This window comes from Alosa sapidissima, chromosome 12 (genome assembly GCF_018492685.1).
Source record: "Alosa sapidissima isolate fAloSap1 chromosome 12, fAloSap1.pri, whole genome shotgun sequence".
NCBI lineage: Eukaryota > Metazoa > Chordata > Actinopteri > Clupeiformes > Clupeidae > Alosa > Alosa sapidissima.
Genome location: NC_055968.1, coordinates 6,953,959 through 6,971,441, shown reverse-complemented (window position 1 = coordinate 6,971,441; position 17,483 = coordinate 6,953,959). Strand labels below are relative to the sequence as shown.

At 41.6% G+C, this 17,483-nt stretch overlaps 1 protein-coding gene across 4 annotated transcripts; it reads right to left on the bottom strand.

Moving 5' to 3' along the window:
• Positions 1–3,944: 3,944 nt before the first annotated feature.
• znf648 (zinc finger protein 648) lies at positions 3,945–17,450 on the bottom strand. Of its 4 annotated transcripts, XM_042111848.1 has the most exons (3): positions 17,163–17,450; positions 7,410–8,796; positions 3,945–5,458 (listed from the first exon to the last, which is right to left on the bottom strand). In XM_042111848.1, exons 1-3 carry the CDS (start codon positions 17,316–17,318, stop codon positions 5,445–5,447), a joined length of 1,557 nt encoding a protein of 518 aa, XP_041967782.1. In that variant the 5' UTR covers positions 17,319–17,450; the 3' UTR covers positions 3,945–5,444. The 4 variants fall into 4 exon arrangements, with proteins under 4 accessions (XP_041967782.1, XP_041967780.1, XP_041967783.1 ...); XM_042111846.1 differs by lacking the exon at positions 3,945–5,458 and having other exon boundaries at positions 6,928–8,796; XM_042111849.1 differs by lacking the exons at positions 3,945–5,458; positions 17,163–17,450 and adding an exon at positions 10,231–10,687 and having other exon boundaries at positions 6,928–8,807.
• Between the last annotated feature and the right edge of the window lie 33 nt (positions 17,451–17,483).

The following is a 17,483-nucleotide window of genomic DNA, read 5'->3' as shown; positions in this document are numbered from 1 at the left end:
GTAGTTCTCTTACAGACTGAATCAGACTCCTCCAGGATTCCCATATATTTTGCTGAATTCATTTCACCTGTACCTTTACAAGCCTTCCAGGGCCTGCTGTCAAGAAGCATACACAGCATGATGCAGCCATCACCATGCTTCAAATTAAGGATAGTGTGTTTGTGGTGATGTGCAGTATGGTGTCTGCTAAGTATTCAGTGTCACAGTAAACATGTAAGGAGCAGAACAGAAGATGGCGTTACAAAACAGTTAACGCTCCACTGGAGATAGACGAGCCTACAAGGGAGCCTTTCCTGCAATATGAGCTTGCAGAGTCTCATATTCCCTTCATTATCATACAAAACTCCCTTATACCAAAGATGGCCGGAGCCTACAAGCTAAAAATAACACACCTATCAGCACAGCAAACAAACTGCTGAAAGAGAGTAAAAAGCTTGCTTTACTTTGGCTGAATAAGTCTATACTGAAGTTCAAAACAGCACCCAATTCATTACAACTTACTGTAATTTGAGGCACAGTTGTTAGACATCAAAATAATTGGTAGATTATACGTTTTTTGTATTGCTTTTGGAGGACACGACAATTATAGGCTACCAATGGCGGACATTACTTGAGTACATTTAGTCAATTACTGTACTTAAGTCACTTTTTCATGTATCTGTACTTTACTTAAGTATTTCAATTTTGTTAAACGTTTTACTTTTACTCCAGTACATTTCTAGGCCAAATATCTCACCTTTTACTCGACTACATTTTGTGACACCTGAAGTACAGTTGAAGTTCCTTTTGGAAAAAAGACTGTCCAAATACATGTGTACTTACATAAAGTATGTATTTTATATTAAGTGAGCTAGGCTTTACATAATGGTGTTGCCTAATCTATGTTATTGTTATATCCACTATTTACTATCTTGGTCCGAAAGTGTAAAGCATTCAACAAAGCAAAAAGTGGTTACTTTGAAGTATCTAAGATAAGATATCACATTAGTTTGTTTTTAGTTATTTTTACATACAACAATTCTTAGTTGATTTTGTTCTTGAATGAAATAAAAAGGCTCAAGGAATGCCTATGTCTGTGCTGAATCATTTCAACAATAGTAAATGCTAGTCATAATACATTTCAGGACCTTTACTTTCGATACTTAAGTACATTGATACTTTTGTACTTCCACTCAAGTGGAAATGTAAAAGGAGGACTTCTACTTTTACTGGAGTTAACATTTGACCATGTGTATCTCTACTTTCACTGAAGTACAGGGTTTGTGTACTTTGTCCACCACTGGGCTACTGTTAGTGAGTGTTTGGTGGTTATGCTTTGTGCCTAGACTGAAGTGCCAGTAGAGAAAACATAGCCTGGGTGCCAGCTGAACTTAGTCCTGCCCACAACATTTGAGGTCGGGAAGTTCAGTCTGGCATTACTCCATTGTGGAGCAACTGCTCGCTCGTGCCAGAGCTGTGCGGACCAATCAAAACGGGCTTTACGATGATGGACAAGTGAGCAACAGCACCTCGTCTATCACGTCATCTGAGCACGCTTAGGTTGATTATGTTTGCAACAAAAACGCTGTGGCTAGAAGGAGACAGATGGCTTCTAAGACCCCATATGGAAAATGCATATTATTTCAATGAGGTTTTATCACTGAAAATGATTATTTCTGAAGACTTTGGCCAAAGTTGAGATGTGGGAAAACTCATGGTTTCACTTTCATCAAGGGAAAACAGCGTGTTGCATTGTGACATGTTGTTCCCTCGTTCGTTTGAAATCTCTGAGTGACCACCTGTTCGAGGGATTTGCGACAGCCTTTCCCAGCTGTTTATAACATGTTTGTAGCATATCAGTGTTCAACGGAATTATTTTTCGCATTTCTTGGACTGACCTAAGTTGCATACCTTCTGAGTTAACATCACAGAACAAGGTGGAATGCTCTGTCCATCCATTCTATCTCCCCTTTAATACATGTCATAATTGTTCCTTAGGGCACTGGCAACCTCATTGAACCTGGACTCCACTTCCCCTGAATGCGATGTAATATCCTCTGAATGCAATGTAATATCGTCTGTATTATCTAAAATAAGTGCCCAGCTCCGATGTCGCAATGCCACCCACAGGGTTTGCTTGACTCCCCCACATTTGACAGCGTTTGACAAGCAGGCAACATGTGTATTGGGTTTCTGTCATCAGCAGGTGATTATAGGCTTCTCTGAAATACCCCAAGAATAATTCTTAACACATGGAGGTAGCAGACACGGCAATCTCCCAATGAATGTATTTTAAGATTTCAAAGTCTTTCCTGTTAAATAGTTTTGCTATCATTAAATAGAAGTTAGTAACAAAGAGCATTCAACATGTTTGTTTAAACTTGGTCATGGTCATATGTACCTGTACTGCTTATTTCTTCTAAAAACAGATCACAAAGACCAGCAAGTCTTTCTTATGTGACAAATGTTTATGTAAATTATCATTTGTTGTGTTTGATGGTCAAGCTGTACATGTTCACTTACACAAACAGAAATGGTTATATCTCTCCTCAAATGGAGATCTGTCCAGCCCTGAGGAAGTGAAATGACACCCAACAATAATATAATTAAGCAGCCATTTTAGGAAGGGCAGCCCGAGCACACTTGAAAACTGCAACTGCACTTTTCAATTAGAGCTAAAGAATTTCACAACAAGACATGTGCTGTCTCCTTTTCCCCTTACTCTGCACAACTGCTCTCTCTGAGTGTGTGTGTGTGTGTGTCTAGGTGTGAGAGACACCCTCACCCACTCTCCCCCACTCCAAACACGCACACACACACACACACACACTCAAGAAGGGGGGCATGTTTCTGTGGTGCACACATCACATACTAAAGGTGGTCACCTACACAACATGATCCAAGTTCTCGGTCAAAAGCAGACATAAACAAGTTGTTGGGTAGCCATACTATGCATTGACAGCACCACTTTGTGTCACTCTGGACACAACGTTTCTACATGTGCGTTGCTAGGGGCTCATGTTACTTTGTGTCTTCTGGTCCAAGCAGGACATATATCAGGCAAAGGAAATGAAACCCTGTAGCAAAACTCTGCTGATGCCAGAAATAGACTTTATTAATAGCAACTAGGGGATCGATGGGGATGCCCAACATAAGCTGTCCCAGAACGGTTGTCAGGTAGTTATTCAGTAACGCCACTGTGAATATCTTCATCACTTGGTTTATGGATCATTAAGAGGAAGTAACAGATTGTGCTTCAAAGAGGTATTGTGAGTGCATTCAACACAACTGCAAGTTTGTGCTTGATGGTCCTGAAGTGGAAAAAGTGGTGCAGGGAAAGACTGAGAAGGGTGGCCTAATCAATTGCATGCTATTGAGCATCATATTGGGAAAGATGACCACACATAATGTTGCCTCTAGATGAGTGAAGGGGATCTGTGGCTGTCGTGAAACAGGTATCTTGCTTGATAGAGCGCCTGTGGCTATGTGACCAAGTCTGTGGCTATGAGAAACAGGTCTATGGTTGTGTAAACCGTGTCTGTGGCTATGAGAAACAGGTCTATGGTTGTGTAAACCGTGTCTGTGGCTATTATAAACAGGTGTCTGTATGATACGGATCTATGGGTGATGTTAGCATCTCTTGCTGGGTTGCTGAGGGTTACTCCTTTCTGCTCTTAAGGATCACATGGACCGCTGCCATGTGCTCTCTTTGACATACGAGTTTGAGTCTTGAGTGTGAGGAAGCATTCCCGTGCAAGGAGAAAGTGTGGACTGCATAACAGTGCACATGATCGCGCACACACACACACACACACACACACACACACACACACAGACACAATGTGAGAATACAGTGTAAGTATGTGTAAGTATTTTTTATGAGAAACAACAAGATAGATGAATTGCTAAAGTGTTTGGATAAAAATACCAATACAAATTGCATTAGTTCTTCTACAGTCTGACAGTTTTTATTTCTCTCACACAACTCAAGATATTAAAATGAAATGGCATTTGCACTTACTGGCCTATGCAATTATTATGCTTAGCATCACACAAACTGTTTGAACACTCATAAAGATACAAGGACAAGTACATTCTGTGAGCAAATATCATATTGCTCTGTTAAGAAATACTGTACATCTTAATCCAAGTCTCAAAAAATGCTCAATATGAGAAAGATCCCACTGTATGCACAGGTTTCAGACTTTACACTGAAACGATAAGACACAACTTAACAGTATAATGTATACAAATAAACTTTGCAGATAACATAAACATTTGCATCTGCAACTAAAATACAAGTTTGACTGCCATGACTACCGTAAATCCTCAAATTGTGACCGGGGTCTTTTATTTACTTAGGCTGTGCAAAGCACAGGTCTTTATTTGGGGCAGGCTTGTATTCGAGGCAGGCCTTTGTTTCTTATTAGGCTTCTGTTGTAGAATTTTATTCTTAGAAATAAAGTAAAAGGTTACTCATAAAATAACAAATTGCCAGACACGCCTTCATGAACAATAACAATAACAGCAAGTTAAGGTGTTGTATTGGGAGACATGCGTTTCATTTGGAGCGGCTACCAGGCTATCAAAAGCAGAAGATTTTCGGATTAGTTTGGGATTTAATTGACTTTTGGCCTGTTTAATTATATTGCTAAATGTTGGGACTGATGGACACTGAAATCTGGGGTGTATTTGATGGTTCACTATTAAGTTTCATGTAGTTGAAAAAGTGTTGGGATTTCCACCCGCTTATTGCACTATGAACGTGCGTTGTGTGTGGAAATCTTATGTTACGTAGCCAAGTAGCCTAAATTGAGTTATTTTTTAATGATGTATGATTTCCTTTTTATTAAATTCGTAGGCTGGAATGCCTTGCGGCAAAAATTGTGTGTATGTCCGAATCGACCGCAACCCCGGCTATTATCCGAGTCCCGGATATAAATCAAATCCCGGCCATAATTTGAGGATTTACGGTATACATTAAAAGCCTTTATAATTGACAAAATGCAAATAAAGGCGTAGAGGCATTAACGTTTTTAGCTGTTCATTCTGTTATATTTGTAACAGTGTCACAGTGTTGTGAGCACACTGCGGTCTGGAGACAACTATATGACAGACATTCATATCAGTAGAAATACTTGGTAACAGCTTTTAACAAGACTCCAATCGGAGAGAATAAAAAATAAAAACACATCCTGACAGCTGAAATAACTTTTTGCATTCTGACGCCTGACAGATATTCACGCAATTCCACTCGCAGTCATACAGTAATACAAAAAATCTACCTCTTGGCCAGGGTCCAACTAAGGCAGGTGCTGAGAGTATTTCCCACCAGCAGGATAACATCTGAGACTCAGTAGGTAAGACGGTTGGTCCTCAAACAATCCTGAGAGTGTGGAATCACATGGGGAAAATCTCTCAACAAACTGACTTGCTTTATAGGACTCTGGACTGCAATCCAGTGATTAGACAAAAGAATCTGTGTGCAAAGTGAAAAGACTCATTAGTAAAGGCCAAAAAACAAATATATCCGAATTGTAAAATAATTCTCACAATAATAGTTCGATTATAAATAATATAATAAATATACTAGATATAAAAATCCAAGAAAGGTACAAGAGATAGAAGGCATATTAAGGTAGTCAGATGGAGGTAGTAATACAAGCTGGTAAAATTTAATTTAATGAATATAGCCACTAGCGGGCTCCAAGCAGTATGGCAGCAGTTGAAACCATACTAACCAATGTTGGATTTAGGAGTGGTAGCTATAGAATATAACACTTGCTGGTTGCTGAATTGTGAGCTAAAACATTAAATGCACATATGGCAGTGCCCCCTTGTGGCCAATTAGTTTAATATTTGGTACATAGCATCTATGTGCCATTATGAATGAGCTAATGGAGTTTAATGACGCCTTACAAAAACAATAGGTTTCCAGGAGCTTCTCTGCTTGGACCCCTAACAATAATCATTGCAAATAAAGGTCCAGCAGCTTCACTGCTTAGACTCCTAAAAATAACATTGCAATTGCAGAACACACCACATGTCTTTAAGGGGCAGCAGTGGCCCACTGGTTAGCACTCTGGACTTGTAACCGGAGGGTTGCCGGTTCGAGCCCCGACCAGTGGGCCGCGGCTGAAGTGCCCTTGAGCAAGGCACCTAACCCCTTACTGCTCCCTGAGCGCCGCTGTGGTTGCAGGCAGCTCACTGCGCCGGGATTATTGTGTGCGTGCTTCACCTCACTGTGTGCTCACTGTGTGCTGTTTGTGTTTCACTAATTCACCGATTGGGTTAAATGCAGAGACCAAATTTCCCTCACGAGAGCAAAAAAGTATATATACATATACTTAAAGACAACAGCGTAGGAAGACCTGATACTGTCACTCAGTGAGTGAGTCCATTATAAGAAATGTGGGTAACACTTTACAGGTGAGTTCATAGCAGCACATAAAGCATTCATGACTGTTTCATGAGACATGACTCAACATTCATACCAAACCTGTGTGAAAGACAGAACTTGTCAAAATAAAAGTCCAACAATCGCAAAGCAGCATTGCCGTTTTTGTAAACTAGCCTACATTCTGCTGACCCGTATTTGTGTACCTGTACCTACCATTAATTTAATCTCTCCAGTCTTTTCATATAGGCATATTTCATGAATATCTTATGAAGTCTTCATCGAATGACAACATCACTGTGTAACCTGGAATGGTTGGACATTCCCAGTAGCAAAAGATGAGAAATCATCTGCAAAGGTTACATCATAAAACAAATACATTTTTATGAAACAATGTTCTGTCTTTTTGGCACTGGAGTAGCCCATTGACTCAGATGTGACGTGATCAGGTAAGAGGTAACGGCAATGCTGCTTTGCGATTGTTGGACTTTTATTTTGACAAGTTGTCGTCATTCGCGAAAGGTTTGGTATGAATGTTGAGTCCTATCTCATGAAACAGTCATGAATGCTTTATGTGCCATTTATGACAGCTGCTATGAATGTGTTATGAACTCACCTGTCAGGTAAAGTGTTACTGAAATTTGTTTTGAATGGGGCTGGTCTGAGACCAATTGAAAACATGGTTGGGCACTTCTGTGTGAGTTAATTTAGGGAGGTTGTCTATGCCAGTCATGTCTTCAGTTAAGTCAGGAAATAAATCCATTACTACAGTTTAACTACTTTTCATATGGGACAAAGACTCTCTTTTGCCTTTAGGTACTAAATATTCAGTCTTTAAAGCTTTGTTCCTGTGATTGTAGGACTCTCCCTGAAGATTCTTTGGCACTTGCGTTTGCTACGATGCGCTCTGTTTTGTTTTCTCATGGAGTTGAAATCTTGTTGCTGTTCTTGACACTCATGTGCTACTCCCCAGTGTGTACCCGCTGGTGGCGGACCAAGCGTGAGGCCATGGCAAAGGCCACCCCACACTCACCACACTTGTGTGGCCGGAAGCCACTGTGCACGGACTGGTGCTCCAGCAGGTTGGAGGACTTGGTAAAGGCCTTGCCACAAATGTGGCAGACGTATGGCCGGACACCGCTGTGCACCTTTCGGTGCTCCATCATGCGGCTGGGCATGGCGAAGGCCTTGCCGCACTCGGGGCAGACGAAGGGCCGCTTGCCCAGGTGCGTGCGCTCGTGCCGCAGCAGCGACAGTGGCTTGTTGAAGGTCTTGCCGCACTTGGCGCAGGGGAAGGGCTTGTTGTTCGCGTGCATGTTGCGCTCATGCTTGCGCAGGTCTGACGATCGGACAAAGTCCTTGCCGCAGGCATCGCAGATGTATGGCTTCTCGCCGGTGTGCGTGCGGATATGCTTGCGGTAGTCGGAGGACCAGATGTAGGTCTTCTCACAGAAGGGGCAGTGGTAGGGCCTCTCGCCTGTGTGCAGACGCTTGTGCTGCTGCAGCGTGCCCTGGTGCGAGTAGGCCTTCCCGCACAGGTCGCACACGTGTGGCTTCAGGCCGCTGTGCGTGCGGATGTGGCTCACCAGGTTGCTGGACTTGGTGAATGCCCAGTTGCAGTGGGTGCACTTGTAGGGCCGGTTCTCCATGTCCCCCTCCACCCCGCGCTTCTTCATGGCTGGGAAGATGAGGCATGCCTTGTCGTCCGTTTTGCTCTCTTTTGGTCCTTCCTTTCCTTTGTCTTCTTCCACGCGCCCATCTGACGCCGCGCCATCATCATCATCATCATCATCACCCCGGGCTATCTGGGGGCTCTCACCATCATTTAAGCGCTCAGCCTGTTCTTTTGAGTGATCAAACCTCTTGCGGTGTCTCTTTACCTTCGCTTGATTTTTGCGTTGCTTTGCTTTGCGGGGGCGCATGACCCTGGACGTGTCACTCAGCTCATGGGTCTCTGTGGCCACCTCACTGTCGCCAGACCGGACAGTTAAACATGGCTTCACCTCAACCGGTGACTGGTCTCTTGGGGAGAGCTCGGCGAACTTGTCAGACAGGTAACACTCCACAGGCTCAGTTTTAATGCAGAGCAGCAAGTCGGGACAACAAGCCATGGACGAGCTGGTTTCCTCCTGCTCACTGGACAGTGTGAAGACGCCAGGAGCTCCTCCAAGGCTGCTGTTGCTCTCTTTCTCTGAGGCTATGTAAGGGAGATAGTGCCTTTTGCTGATGAAAGCCTTCCTGATACTTCGTTTTGAGATATAGATGTCATTTAAGCTCCCTGGATTGTAGTTATCCACTGGCTCTGCCATCGCTGTATTATATTTTTTTATGTGTTGTGGCTTTTTATCACTTTCCTCAAGTTCAGGTGTTGTGGCTTCAACTTCTCCCTGGACATATGATGACTCCTCAGTCCTTGGTACCTGAAACATTTCTACAACAGTTAATCATGCTGTGGTGCAAGAAATCCAGGCAACAAAGATGCTCACATTAATGCAGGTTCTCAAAGTATTTCTGTCATTCCCCACTTTGGAGGTGGGGAATTTTCAAGCCCCACTTGACCCCATCAACCTAGCAAAATGGTAACGTTCAAATATTTTTTTTTTTTGCATTTTGGTTCCAAGTTACATTTCCCGTCTCGGTCTGCTGGATCGGATGTTATTTTAATTCATATGTTGGTCTGTTTATGACTCTTATGTTTGTGTATGGCTGTTTTGTTTTGAATCTATGATCTTCCTTATCAAAAAAGAAAGCCATTATTAAAGATAGGCACATTGTTTTATTATTATTATTTCCTCCTGTTCCTTACGCCCCACCTGTCATGTCTCTATTCCCCACTAACGGGGCCCACCAAACACTTTGGAACCACTGCATTAATGTATGGTGACAGGGGACAGCTGATATGTGATGCTGTTTGACTGAATATCAATTTGAAAAATAGACAAATACAGAGCAAGCAAAGGCTTGCACAAGGTTTAACTTCAGTCAGCTGAAACGGCCTTTTAAGAGGCAAAACATCAGTCACAAACTCTCAACTTTACATAGAACAAATATATTTTAGTCAATACAAATATGGACCATACAACATAACAATATCAAACATTAACTGAGTTTCTGTTATTTTTTTCCTGAATGTACTCAGTTTAATTCCCACAAGTTAATTTTGCCACAGTTATGATTTCCTTTCTTTCTTATCATTATTAATAGGTTATACTGAGACACATTTAAATTAAGCAAAATATATTCTTATTATTTTTTTCCTGTAACCTTGCAGCACCAAAGAATAGGCATTGAGGAGTCCTTAATTTGGATGCCCTTCTCTATGTTTTGGGTTACAGCAGCCAATCTGAAGTCCATGCAAAAACCTACATTTTATTTCCTCAATTATTATTATTTTGGGATTATTTAAGGATGTCTGTGTTAGTAACACAACGGCAGGGAGAAACGTTGCGCTAGGATAGCCTAATGTTTGCCGTCCAAAAGCTCCTGCAAAACCCGGCTTTCTGAAGCAGCGTTTTGTGGATGGGATTCCCTGAAGCCTTGTGCCGCCATGCAGTTTTCATTCAAAGTCTATACTAAGAAGTGTTAGGCTATTTACTGTTACGTGCCTATGCTTCGGTTTGTTGAGTTTTTGTTCCAGAAATGCACACTCAAGAAGTGCCATAACTGAAGTAAAACAGCGATGACGCTTCGGATTATCCAGTCAAATATAGTTAAATACAATGTAATTTAAATCAAATAATTATCTAAAATAATGTATCTGTAGGATAACAGCTCACTTTCATATGCCTTTATAAGAACTATGCTCATAGGGTATAAAAAGGAGTTGAAAAGCGTAGGCTATAAAAAAAACTTACCGACTGGCTGCCCGCAAGTGAGCAATCAATGAAATGTCCGTATGGAACTCATTCTCTGCTTTGACTTGACAGCATGCTACTACGTAACTCTAAAGAAAGTTCAGCCATAACGGAGGCGGAGTCACAAATATATCAACGTATGCCAGCCGGCAAGTCTGAAACACACTAACGTTGATCCGAACCCTTAGGCAATTATGCCCCTGGACATTTTCCACACTGCCCCGAAATAGACCACAAGCAGACAAAGTAAACCAAGCTATTTCGTGTCCCCAAGTGGTCGAATGTTGATAGGGCCTACTGTAAGGTGCGTGTAGTAGCCTAGTCTAGCTGAGAACACTACCATGAAGATCCATTACACTGCGAGCGAATTAGTGACAGATATGTGCTGATGTCATGCTTTAGTGGTAGGGCAGAGTGGGGGGAAACGCCCCCCCTAAGGCTATGTGATATTACTGTGAAACAAAAACCTAAATAGTCTATGTGTAGAATTGCTATCCTAGTTTTGAGTGACAGTGTCATGATTTATAAACCAAATATGAAAATTATCATTTCATCAGAGTTTCATCAGAGTTTACCATTACAGTTTTGCATGTACAGTTTGAACATGTCTTCCAAACATCATAACCCCACACCAAATCTGCAAAACCATACACTAATTCTCAGTGTTTGACTCAGTTTTCAATTTACTAAATATTTTGCAAAACGCCACACACAATTTTCTACTTAACACACAAAAATCGAACAGGAAGTAACTTGACAACCCATCAAAATGCCACACTAAATCACCAGTGCTTCACTCTCTCTCTTCACATGTGTAAACACTCATTAGGCCTACTTTACCGAACACCATCCAATCATTGCCTTAGTATAGGCCTATGAATAGATACTCTATATATGGACCCTTTCAATCTGCTCCTAGAGGATTTCCGGTTGAAATGTTCAGAACCAATGTAGATACTTTGAAAGGGAAAATGACAGTAATCGGACTTTAGCTTACAGTAATGTTCTACAACCAAGTTACCATTAGCTCAATGTTTTTTTCTATAGACCTATGAATACATACACAACATTTGCATTTGATAAGGGTGATTTATTTTTGCGGAGAGAATATGCAGGACTGGACGGTGGTCATATTTGTACCGCTCTGCTAAACGCCCCCCAAAAGTAAATAACTAAAGAAAACAAAATCAATTGTGGAGCAATACAATATAATCAGTAAATTACAAGCTACTATATTATATTGGTCAGCGACTAGCTTATCTGATGCTAACCTGAGGTAAATATGTTTCAAATATTTTGATTTAACAACCTAGTTAGACTAGATTTAGTGAAAAACAATGGATCTGATCCTTTAACATGTTGGCTACTGTAATTATGATGGAAATCAATGATGTCATGGAGGGGGTATTTTACCCCAAGGCATCAGGGGCGTTTCATCCTGCATGATATGGCTTCAAAAAACTAACGTAGGCCTAATTCTGAAAAATGTATTATATAAATTATATAATGTATGTAATTAAGATAGGCCTATACTGTCTATATCCAATAGGCTACTCACGATTCACACATTGTGATATCCTGTAAAACCACAGCCTATCAAACACTGTTTTAGTGACTTGCCTTAAAATCCATTTTTCTTTTCTTTAAGTTCGTTGTACAAATCCATTTTATAGTGGTACTTGTACCTCACCATTTGTAAACATAGTATAGAAAATATAGCTGCAAGCAGCAATGAGGGGGCCAAGCAGTGAGATCAGCAGGCCAGATTTGCCATGTAAGTCAATGCCGTTGCATCAGACATATAGCCTTAAGCAGTCACAGCAAGTTCCATGCCATACAACCCAAGATTGGCTGAGTTACAAGGTCAAGTTTCACATCAAAACATAACTGATTTTGTGGGGCTGAACCAGGGCTGAGTGTCGCCGCCCCCTCCCCCAGCCAGCCCACCGCCGCAACCGCCCCTGCCCATCCCACCCCGCCCCACCCTTGCACGCACGCATTAGAATTAACTGGATGGAACTCGCTGTCATCAGTTTCACATCAAAAATAAAAGATTGACTGAGATATGATCACACTTGCTGTGATTTAAACACAGAGGTCAAGAATTGACGTCATAGGGTGTGTTGAACTCGGCTTGGCCCAAGGATTCCAATGATACCTCATTTTGCCATTCGGGTCAACAGGTCAAAAGTTACGTCCGTGAACACAAGTCCAACTTTGGCCTGTTGGTGGCGCTAGAGCGCTTGAGGTGCCGGCATGAAACTTGGTGAAATGAATTATTGGACTGTCCCCAATTAGTGTGCAAAATTGTATAACTTTTTACCAGACGGTTCTATGGGCTGCCATTGACTTCCATTGCAAAATAATGCGCATCAGCAACTACTGGCCAAAATGCATTTTTGTCAATTACGGAGCCCCCTAGAGGTCAAATGTCACCAAATTTCTTGAGCGTCCTCCCGATGTGGTCTGAGTTACATGTACTAAGTTTGGTTTTGATACATGAAAGCGTTCCTGAGATATGAAATCACTTCCTGTTTGGCGGCTTCGCCGCAAATTTTGATTGGCTGGTACAGGCCAAAGCTTCTGTCAATTGTTCCAGAAAGCAATGCACTCATCAGGCATGGTCTGAAGATAGTCTCTACCAATTTTGGTGAAGAACAGATGAAATTTGTGACCTGCGAAAACTTGTACGTGTTTTTGATTAAATCCAATATGGCGGCCGAATCAATTACGATGACATCACAAGTTGGCTTGGGTCGGCCTAAGGACCTCCAACAGTATTAACAGACACCACTAGTGCATTTTAATTCTAAACACAACTGCAGCTACAGGCCAAAAGGCATGTTTCTTAATTACAGCGCCCCCTAGAGGTCAAAGGTCACCAAATTTCTTGAGTGTCCCCCTGATTGGGTCCTGAGTCCATGGACTAAGTTTGGTTATGATAGATCAATGGGTTGCTGAGATATGAGCTCACTTCCTGTTTGGCGGCTTCGCCGCAAATTTCGATTGGCTGTTACGCGCGAACGGTTTTAGTTCCGAAGACAAAAAGCAATGCATTAATGAGGCATGGTCTGTAGATGATATATATGAAGTTTGGTGTCGATCGGACAAAATGTGTGACCTCTGATACGTTTTAAGTGATTTTGATGAAATCCAAAATGGCGGAAAATCCATCATGGCGGAAAATGACGTCATAGGGTGCGTTGAACTCGGCTTGGTCCAAGGATTCCAACGGTACCTCATTTTTGACAATCGGGTCAACGGGTCAGAAGTTACGTGCGTGAACGCAAGTCCAACTTTGGCCTGTTGGTGGCGCTAGAGCGCTTGAGGTGCCGGCATGAAACTTGGTGAAATGAATTATTGGACTGTCCCCAATTAGTGTGCAAAATTGTATAACTTTTTACCAGACAGTTCTATGGGCTGCCATTGACTTCCATTGCAAAATAATGTGCATCACCAACTACTGGCCAAAATGCATTTTTGGCAATTACGGTGCCCCCTAGAGGTCAAATGTCACCAAATTTCTTGAGCGTCCTCCCGATGGGGTCTGAGGTACATGTACTAAATTTGGTTTTGATACATGAAAGCGTTGCTGAGATATGAAATCACTTCCTGTTTGGCGGCTTCGCCGCAAATTTCGATTGGCTGGTACAGGTCAATGCTTCTGTCAATTGTTCCAGAAAGCAATGCACTCATCAGGCATGGTCTGAAGATGGTCTCTACCAATTTTGGTGAAGAACAGATGAAATTTGTGACCTGCGAAAACTTGTACGTGTTTTTGATTAAATCCAATATGGCGGCCTAATCAATTACGATGACATCACAAGTCGGCTTGGGTCGGCCTAAGGACCTCCAACAGTATTACCAGACACCACTAGTGCGTTTTAATTCTAAGCACAACAGCAGCTACAGGCCAAAAGGCATGTTTCTTAATTACAGCGCCCCCTAGAGGTCAAAGGTCACCAGATTTCTTGAGCGTCCCCCTGACTGGGTCCTGAGTCCATGTACTAAGATTGGTTATGATAGATGAATGGGTTGCTGAGATATGAGCTCACTTCCTGTTTGGCGGCTTCGCCGCATATTTCGATTGGCTGTTACGGGCGAACGGTTTGAGTTCCGAAGACGAAAATGAATAACTTTTGTGAGGTTTGGTCTGAAGATCAAGTGTGTCAGATTTGGTGTCGATCGGACAAAATTTGTGACCTTTGAAGACTTTTTAGTGTTTTTGATGAAATCCAAAATGGCGGAAAATCCATCATGGCGGAAATTGACGTCATAGGATGCGTTGAACTCGGCTTGGTCCAAGGATTCTAACAATACCTAATTTTTGACAATCGGATCAACGGGTCAAAAGTTACGTGCGTGAACGCACATCCAACTTTGGCCTGTTGGTGGCGCTAGAGCGCTCAAGGTGCCGGTATGAAACTTGGTGAAATTAATCATGAGACTGTCCCCAATCAGTGTGCCAAATTTCAGAACTTTTCACCAGACGGTTCTATGGGCTGCCATTGACTTCAATGACGGAAGCGTAATAATAATAATAATAATAATAATAATAAGAAAACTAACAAACACAATGGGTGCCTTCGCAGCTTCGCTGCTTGGCCCCCAATAATAACAACAACAATTTACTTCATCTGGGGGGAATTCTCCCATGTGCAAGGGTGCGTAAGAAAAAAAAGCATATAACTACACGAATTTCTCTACGCGAATTCTCCCCTTCGCTTAAATCTGTCATTTATGCACAATACACAAAGAGGTAGTTACGCGTTTGGGGAAGAGCAACCCCAAAATCTGGGCGTTTCTTATGCATACAACTCTTGCGCGCATTCTGCCATGGCTTAGCACCTTTCCAGCTATGCGCTCCGGAGGGCTGTTTTAAGGTCGATCGCCACTACAAGGTAAAACAGCATATTACTCGATGTCGGCAGTAGGCCTAGTTCTAAATACATGTAGGTTACACAGTTACAAATTAACATTACACAACGTTACAAATTAACATTACAGTATCGAATTTGGTGCTTAATATGCTGATACAGCTTCATGTTTCTCTTCATTACAGTGTCACACGGTGGCACATTTCCCGACATTACCTTATCCATAAGGCTACATTGTTAAATAGGGAAAACCCTACTTTGGATATTGGAGCCTACCGACTGTGCATCTTCAGCTTTAACTTAACGTGAAGCTAAGTAGAAGCTTAGAAGCCATAGCTTACTTTGTTCGAATCTGTCCATTTTTTTTCCCAATTTGACCTAAGTCATCCATACATTTGCACAGACGTCTGCACAATTTTCAAGCAGCATATTCGCCTGTCTCTTGATTCGTTTCGGCAGGTGTCAGTCTACAACTTCATTAGCATAGATAAATTGATATTAGAAGCATCTGCCATTGAAACGTTCTTTCATAAGAATTTTTCAATGGCAGTGAGTTTTTAAATTATGGATCTACACACCTCAAGCACGTGTTGAATCTTTCTAAACAAACCTCAAAGCAAAAGTGAAATTTCGTGAAATATTTTTTTTGGCTATGTGATGACACACCATTTTATAGGCCTTCGCTATTCAGTTCACCATGCTTACATTTTCAAAATCAAAGACTGGTTTGTGTTCTTTGGCATTCAGAAGGTCAATAAGAAAGTCCCCCCTAGTGAATAGTTTGTTAAATATGGTGGGGGGGGGGGGGGGGGGGTTACCCCAAGGGGCGTTTCACCCCACTCTACCATACATGTCTAGCCTAGCCAGCATGGGCCCCACAGAAGTAGGCTGTAGGGAAACTTGAGAATTAAAGGCGACTCTATGGTCAGTGCACCTGTTACCATCTCGGGATGCTACTTAAACTTGAGTAGAAGCTAGCAAGTGTAAGATAGCCTGCAACAGTCTTTAGCTTTATACAACAAGATTGTATAATCCATAGGAAATACTGGTCAACAAATGGCATTGTCAGACAGTACAAAGCACGATTAGTATAAGCTGTAGTATCAGTGTGTCATGTCACACATGTCACACTGACACAGTGTGTTAGTATACATGTAGTCCATGTTATGATCTTAGACCAGGGGTTCTCAAACTTTTGTGGGCCGGGGACCCCTCATGTAGTGGAAAATTCTCCAAGGAGCCCTCATAATCGCAACACTTAACACACACTTAAGTTAATCATGTAGCTGTATAGCCTTGTTTTCTGTTAGATGCTTATATGTATTTTAAAAACATAGAGGGCTAATACCACAATAGTCATGTTAGCAAACTTTGACAGTATGTAGGATTTTTTAAAGGATTGTTGTCAAATGTAGGCCTATATTGTGTTGAACACATAGTGTTTGCTTCACATAACTTTCATTTTGTTGGCGGTTAATTAATAGTATAGTTATAATTTACCCTTACTATAATATCTGTTTTCATAGCCAACCTTGGCCATCAGATTTGATGTCCATTATGTAACAAGTGAAATGAAAGTAAAATGAAAGTGAACAAGTGAAATGAAAGTACAATTTCCAGACCTCATCTATCCACTGAGATGCAATGCAAATGGAACCCCTGAAAAGGCAAATGGTCTGATTTATTGCATTCTGAATAGAGTGTTGAAGATTATTTGCTGGTGTTTATTGATTACATTTTTTGCACAACAGGATACAACAAACTGTTCAGGTTAAAGGGTGGTCTCATCTTATAACAATAATATTCACACACAAGCCATGAGAAGCTGATAGGGTGCTTTGCTTAGAAATGTCAGAAATCAAGGACAAGCTGTATACTCCTTTAGAATATTTTAGAATGTACCATAAAAAGGTACATGAAATACATAACTTGTATGTTATGTAAAAAAACATGTTTTTTACTTGTGATGGGTTATCATTACCTTGCTGTAACTAGATAACTAAAACTGTTGTAACTAGATTCTTTTGAAAGCATGTGAAAGCATGCTGTACTCACCAAGAGCTTAAGCAGACTTGCCTCTGCCTTATAGCAAGAGCCTGCCAAAGTCAGTCCTGACAGAGAGAGGTTGCTCTCACCAACATGTGTTTCACGTGTTGTTCCGCAATGGTGAAGTATCACGGATCCTGGTGTTTTAATAATGATGTTGTCCATAGTTATAGAAGTGGAAACCAATCGGTGTGACTGTCTTCACCAGAATTCTCCATCTTCTGACTGCTTGCGACATTCCTCAGAGATAGATTGGGTTGCACTCATTCCCATCATTCCACTTTAAAAGCACTTGTGAGTGCTGTCAGTAGGGCAGTAGTAGATGACAGA